At 39.5% G+C, this 7,381-nt stretch overlaps 1 protein-coding gene across 6 annotated transcripts in view; it reads right to left on the reverse strand.

Annotated features, from left to right (window-relative positions):
• Positions 1-6,977, reverse strand: part of LOC121900138 (adhesion G-protein coupled receptor D2) — a 98,971-nt gene extending 91,994 nt beyond the window's left edge. For 4 of the 6 annotated variants that reach the window (XM_042416158.1, XM_042416160.1, XM_042416161.1 and 1 more), the window contains exons 1-5: positions 6,829-6,977; positions 6,674-6,710; positions 5,252-5,276; positions 1,746-1,967; positions 775-1,434 (exon numbers count right to left, since the gene is read on the reverse strand). In XM_042416158.1, coding sequence (XP_042272092.1) covers positions 775-1,434; positions 1,746-1,967; positions 5,252-5,276; positions 6,674-6,710; positions 6,829-6,833 — 949 coding nt within the window. In that variant the 5' untranslated portion in view covers positions 6,834-6,977. Of the gene's footprint in view, positions 1-774; positions 1,435-1,745; positions 1,968-5,251; positions 5,277-5,683; positions 5,931-6,673; positions 6,711-6,828 lie in introns of those variants that run through there. The other 2 variants (XM_042416163.1, XM_042416159.1) reach the window with 2 other exon arrangements.
• Positions 6,978-7,381: the final 404 nt, after the last annotated feature.

Below are 7,381 nucleotides of genomic sequence, written 5' to 3' on the forward strand. Positions count from 1 at the left end.
AAGATCTGGAATAGATCAGGAAAGGCCAAAAGTGTTCAAGATAGCACTTGGGTAAAATTCTTATCTTGTCTTAGTTTTTTGCAATAAAATGTTCTTGCAGTTTCCACACTTTGAGCCCATGTTTTAAAATATTTTTTCATAAACAGATTTATTTGTTTGAGGTGGGACACAACTAATTGTGTCCCACTGTGTACTTATTGTAACTATTTCCCTTATTATTTGATAATTCTCCTATTTCAATTAGATCAGTCGATAACAAGTTGTCAAAGCCTGTTATTTTATGCAACCAGCTGCTATGTAAATTACATCATGCTTGGACCAGATAAGACAGATGAGAGTGTGGGTGGAGAGGAAGACAGGACAGACAAAGAGCATATTTGGGTCCAGATTTATCTGCAATTTAGTCATAGGATTTATTTTATCCTGCTTGGAGTGCCAGATGGGTGGAGTTTACCACATCAGGCAAGCTCAGATTTTGGCATGTTCCTGAAAATGTGCAGTCCAAAATGACTTTCAAATGGTCTCTATGTGATTATTTTTCTACATAGCAACCCCACCCATTCCTAGTGCTAAAGAAGTTACACTGTAAACATCATTTGAAAGTAATGCTGAACTATAAGAATGGACCTTGCGCATAGATAGGAGTCTCCTCTGTTTTTAAAGTGTAAACCATTGCTGCATTTCCCTGTACTTGGAGATTAAATCTGCTTTGATTTAGATTCTGGTAACTCTTCAGCTTCTTCCCATCCCCATGCTGCATCCTGCCTAATGTACCTTGACAAGGGCTGTCTTTCAACAGCTTCGTAAGGGAGGACTCTATTTCCATGGCTGCTTCACTCCACTTGAACACCAGCCCAGAGGAAATGGGTGAACACTCCTTTTCCATGGTGTCGATTTCGCTGCTGTCCAGTACCCGATCCCAAATGTGGAGCTCTGTGATGCTCCCTGAGAATGACTCATCCTTCTTAAATGAGCCTCCAAAGGTGTCCTGCTCCTGCCCGATAATGAAAAGACCGTCTGGGCCAATGCTGTCAGCACTGTTTAGGCCATCGCCATTGGAGATCGGAAGGCCATCAATAAATAGTGCCCAGCGTCCACCATTCTGGCTCCAAGAAACGCAGACTGAGTGCCAGGATCCGTTGTGGTCAAAGGCTTCCTTGTAAGCACCATGCTTACCATGGACCAGCAGAGCCAGCTGCACAGGCTTTCCCTGGATCAGGTTCGCACGGAGCTGGAACTCATTAATATATGACTGGATGGAATAAGAGAAGATGGTGGAAAATCCAAAGCAATTCAGATCGAAGCGGAGACGGGTGCAAACGGTCACAGAGCCCATGGAAGGGAACTTGTGTAGAAGACGGGCATTCTTTCTGTCTGAGCGCCCAATGAACTCCAGAATCAAGGTCTTGGAAGAACGTTTTTTTTCACCCCACACTGAGAGAGGAAAGAGGCATTACTATGAAGTAAAAATCCTGGCATAGCTCTTGGAAAAGATAGAAACTAATCATAAAATTAATGTTGTGGTCCTATTCCTACTGTAAACACAAGTGGGAAACATTTATTCATTGAGGCTAGGAGTGTTGTATAGCAGGATCATCAGTCCCATTTTATACTCTTAATAACTTTTTAAGTCAGTGAATAAGTGGAAAGGCATCTTGGACAAGAAACACAATAAGCGTACTAGTTAAAAATAAAGAGTGCTAATATATCTACATAAAGTATCAGAAAAGGCACACTAAACCTACTTTTCAGATGTGTGATTTTCCTGGCAATCCACACAGGTTCAGAGATGTTCAAGGACTTTAAAAAGCTGGTTAGGTCTTGGTTCTCTGCTGGGCTGGAGACAGTGGCTAGGGCACCATCGCGCTGATCGCACAGTTCGCCTGCCGCGGACCATTTCAGCCGATCAGGGACATACTCGTAGTAGGACTCATCAAATGTAAGGGTTCTGGTTTCCAGTGTAAAAGCTGTTCAAAAAAAGAGGAAAGATATGTTGGCCAGATATTAGTGGAAAGATCTCAAAAAAGACCTTCCAGACAGCATTTGTAAAATAAAAAAAAAATCAGGCAGACATTTTAATCCTGTTGAGATCACATCTGGGGCCTCCTGCTAAAATAAATGCTCTAGTATCTGGGCCCTGCATACCTAGGTGCAACCATACATATGATTTTTAATTATTCTGGCAGATTAGACCTCTTCTCAGGACTGTATGGGCACTCACAGAATGTGTTCGATTACCATTTTCCTTACTATCTTCTGTTAGTTTTGTTGAAAATGCTAGGGTTGGACAAATTACACCTTTATCATTCTTATTGGTACATGGAATCCAGTGACTTTAAAGGCATACTATGAAGGAATTGTCGGCTGCTGTTTGTAAACACACAGTATTCAAAGTTGGGCCCTCCTCCCTGGCTCAACAAGCAAGAGAGAGAGAGAGAGAGAGAGAGAGAGAGAGAGAGAGAAGTGGGCTAGAGAGTGAATGAAGAGAGCGAGCAGTGCTGGCGAGAACAAACCCATGAATCACAGAAACAAAATGTTATTTTCTGATTGTTTCACAGCGGTTACATTCTAAAGCACAAATAAACACGCCCACACCTCCGCACATGTCCACGCACCCTGCGGGAAGGTACTATATTTTTGTGTGAATGCAGAGCTTCATCGTGTCCGCTGTAGCCTCTCTGCTCTGCGTGTGTCTGTGTCGGTCAAACAGACACATCAACAGCAGAGGAGCAGCACTCTGCACACAGCAGAGGAGAGAGATGAAGAAGCAGGGGGAACACTGACGCACATAAAAATACAGTGATGTAACCTGGTCGCTACACTACGAGTCCCGACCTCACATCGTGCGCGCTGCTATTGGTTGGGGGCTACACACCCCCTGCCCAAAGGTTGACGCCCAGTGTCCCAAACACAGCAAAATAAGAAAACAAAGACAGAAGGCAGGGTCTCTGCAGATACATACACCGCCACACATTTCTAATAGGTCATAAGTGATGATTGAGAGGGATTACTTTTGTTTTTTAGTAAAATCCTGCATAGTGGACCTTTAAAGGATAGATTCACAATTTTTCAAGTCTATCTTAAAACAAGAGTCAGGTGCCCATATGAACACTGAAAGATGTTTTCTTTGCTGTAATCATTTCTCCGGTTCATACTGGCTACTAAAAGATCTTCAAATGAGCTTTCAATGTAAGTGATGGGGGCCAAAATCCACAGTGTGTCCACACAGTCATTTTGTGCAAAAACACATTTAAAAGTTTATCTGAAGCTTATATGAGGTTTCAGCAGTCTGTGTTAGCTATATCAAGTGGATATCTGCCACATTTACAGTCTTTTTAGCATAAAATTCGCTTTTTGTGTTTCTTTGGACAGCGTTTCCCTGTTGAGCTGCAGTGGTAGTAACAAAAAAAGAAACTTTGGCACTAAAAAGACGGTTATGTTGAAAGATATCTACTTGATTTGACACATTTGGATGGCTTAAAATACACTTTTTAATACATTTTGCAAAGAAAGAGGCTTGTGAATTTTGTCCCCCATCACTTCCCTTGTAGGTGCATTATGAAGGGATCTTCCAATAGCCAATACGAACAGGAGGAAGGATTATGGCAAGAAAAAACTATTTCAATGTTCATTGGGGCACCTGATGATTGTTTTATGATAGACTTAAAAAATTGTGAATCCATCCTTTAACATAGCTCTCCTCATCTTCAACCTGAGTAGAGGTCTAATCAACAGGAATAATTGAAAACACCTGTCTAGGTGTGCTGGGCCTTTAAAACCAGAGGTAGACAAGCATCACTGTTTTAATTACATAAAATTACTGATGATACCTATGAGAACAGGTCAAACAGATTACTACATTCCCCAAGTAAAATGTTTTACCATGCAAAGTGAAGTGACATTAAAAGATGTTTTCATTCAGAACTTACAACCCACCATCAGCCAAATGATGACGTAAATCTTCCAAGCCTTTCTGTTCACCAAACAGGCAAATGACAAACTGTTGAACACTGGCACATGTTGCATACTCAGGCATCTCACTGGGGCATATCTCTCTGATTTCACTTGCCCAAGGTTTCTCATTATTTACTGTTTAGGTTTGTCTAGGAATTTTCTGTATATGACTATTGTCTCATCTTAGTGGTAAACCAGACAACAGTAATAAGGATTGAGAGGCTGTTTTATCTTCCTAACAAACTATTTATTTTTTTCCTTTTTCTTTTTTTGTGATTAGCTGATTTGTTAAACCGAGCTAGGTGTTTTTGTCTTTATCAAGTAGTTTGTTGTTTTTGTTGATGAGCTAAAAATTAGAATTGAATACCTGTATGTTCGTGGAGTTTTTTTCTGTTCTAAAATTCAGATTTAGCTAACTCATAAACTAAAGTTGCGGAATTAGTTTAGATGGATTCTTTCTTATTCACTCTTCAAAACCTTAAACATACCACACTCATTACACCAAACACCAACTAACAAATCATTTGTTGAGACTATAAACCTGTTGGAGAAATTATATAATGTAGAGCTGCAATGAATAGTTGATTTATTGATTAATCCATCAACAGAAGATTAATTGCCAACTATTTTGATAACTGTTTAAACATTGTGTAATTTTTTAACAAAAATGCAAAAATTCTCTTGTTCTGGCTTCTTAAATGTGAATATTTTCTGATTTTGTTAGTCCTCTATGATAGTAAACTGAACTGGACTGTTGGGCGGGCACATATGAGGTTGACATTTTGAGACATTTTAGACCAAACAACATAACATTTAATCGAGAAAATAATCTACAGATTAATTTCATTTTAAAATATTGTACTTTAGTTTTTATTTGGAGCTATTTACTACTGAAAAATAGTCCATATGAGAACTGTTCACAGTTAGTTCTGTTGATGTTTTCAAATGAAACTGTTTAATGCTACCAGCCCCACAATAAAAATTCCAGTCAATTGAGTTGGTATCAGAAATCTCATAAAACCAAATAGGGGACATACTCATTGTAGACAAATAAAACCAAAACTATTTGCATGGCTACACACCACTTGAGGTAAGTAAGAAATTGTTTTTGTGTAATTTGGGTGAAGTGCCGCTTTAAAGTACTTTAGCACTAGTTAGCCCCATAGCTTTGCTGAGACCTCTACTATACGGTGGTTGGGGTTTGGCTAGCTAAGTTAGCTTAGCTACTTGGTCTGAACTGCAGCCTTTGTCGGCCGCGTTAAATGAAATAGTGTTGAACAGATAGAAATTCACTCACCTGATACATAGCTGTGAAAACAAACCTGAAACACAATAAGTAGTGAGTTTAGCTCATTGCTGGAGGTATGAAACACAGATAGTCTTCTAAACGAATAATACAGGCACAGGTGTTATTTATATGCTAATTAACGGAAATAACGGTCGAGGTGGGGGCGAAAAATGCTTTCTCCGCCATTATTTCCAGAACACACCACTGTGTATTATCACTACACGGCTGCTACACTAAATGTTGTAACATGACAGATGTTTTTTAGCAGATTTAATCCATATTTAGGAACGTTTCACCAGTGGGCGTTAACTGTGGCATGAAAGAAGTTATTCACCTGTACTAGGTTGCACCAGGTATGTGTAAATTCTCTCCAAAGTTGGGGTGTAAAGTCGACATTAGAGGCTAAGTAACTTCTACTTAGTGTGTAACTAAATCACCTACTAATATTGGTTGCACCACGATTACTTGGGGCATCACCTATCTAGTTTGGACGTAAAGACATAACTAGGGCAAGTGGCCAATCAGCGATCAAAGATAGAGTTCCGTCGTCATGGTTACCGTGTGCATTAACTTTCTAGCTAGCATGAGCCACTTGGGGTGGTAGCACATCATAGTAAGCTAGATCGATATTGAAATATATCAATAAATTAGGTCTCTACTGGATTACTGTGTTGCAAAATGGCATGTAATTAATGAAAGAAATGATGCAGTGTGGCAGAAAAACTGCTGTTTTACCATGGGTGAGTATAATTCTGTGACATTTTATGATTTACACCTACCCTAGGGGCATGAGTAAGTAGTTGGCATTTAGAGTTATGCTGTAAATTAACTCATCTCCGTTGTGCAACCCCTGTCCTTTTTCAATAATGCATAAATCACAACTCATTAATATGTCATAACTAGGCTAAGTTTTAACAGCTGGTGCAAAAGGCTGCTGCACTTGTAACTTCGCGTACTGATTTTGAACGGTGATATTGTTGACAGTCCCAATAGATTATTTTAATTGAGGCTTTCTGGCCAATCAGAAGCGAATATTTTAAAGGCGTAGTCTACCGCTTGGCTGCAATGCATAACCCTCATTAGCCTGTTAACTATTAACTGGAGAGTCATTTGCACACAGAAAAAGTCCAAAAATGCGATAAGAAACTCACCCACAAGACATATTTAAACATCCATAAAGTGAATACAAAAAAAACATTTGTGACGACATGGATAATATAAATGGTATTATAAGATACTAGTGTTTTCCCCCCACATCTTTAAACCACCACAAGTGCAAGCACAGTGAGCCTTTTCACTGCATTGTGCACGTTTTTTAACAGGGAATGAGTCACAAAATTGGAAGCCTTCTAAAGTCTGAAAAACTTTGCCTAATTGAAAGTCGACACTGTATTGTTTGTCTAGAAGGACAGAAAACGTAAATATACTTACAAGCAGGCCTAAATTGGGGAACAATAACCAGCGCATCCTGAAAAATAAATATCTTTATTAGCTGAGAATAGAAGGCAACTAACAGCACATGTTTTTACTGTATTCTCTTATAAGGGTCAACCATAAAAAAAAGCAGAAAGAATTGAAAGTTTTACCTCATTCAATCGTCTTGTCAAAAACGTTTTTGCGCGTCTTCTCATTCCAATTGCGTCGTGTCTGTAACGCAGCATTCAATCACTCCTTTAAAGCGGTGTTTTTTTTTTATTCCACTCCAATAAAGTTTACCAAAGTGTGTGTTTTTCCTTCTCAGCTGTGCTTTATCAGCCCGTCACTAAAGTAGAAGAGAAGCCTTGGTATAGCTGACTCCAGAAAGCATGAAGGGAGGATGCAGAGGAGTGGGTGTAACCTGCAGAGAGCAGACCAGAGAGCTGCCCAAAGTAGGGTTTAGGGACCTCCTGGGTTCCTTGAGAGGATTCCAGGAAGTCTAGCCAGAAGCTTGCACAATGATGTAATGCATCAGGCATTAATCAAGTCATTGGATTCGTTCCTTCCTCATTCACTAGATGCATGTGAATCCTACAGACTGGTAGCTGCAAAAGCAGCTGCAAAAGAGGACATATTTCCTTTTAAATGCTATAAAATCTATCAAATGGCACCTAAATTGTATTAACAAGGAGTCCATGACATAATAAAGTTTGGGATCCTTCA

Source organism: Thunnus maccoyii, chromosome 7, assembly GCF_910596095.1.
Source record: "Thunnus maccoyii chromosome 7, fThuMac1.1, whole genome shotgun sequence".
NCBI lineage: Eukaryota > Metazoa > Chordata > Actinopteri > Scombriformes > Scombridae > Thunnus > Thunnus maccoyii.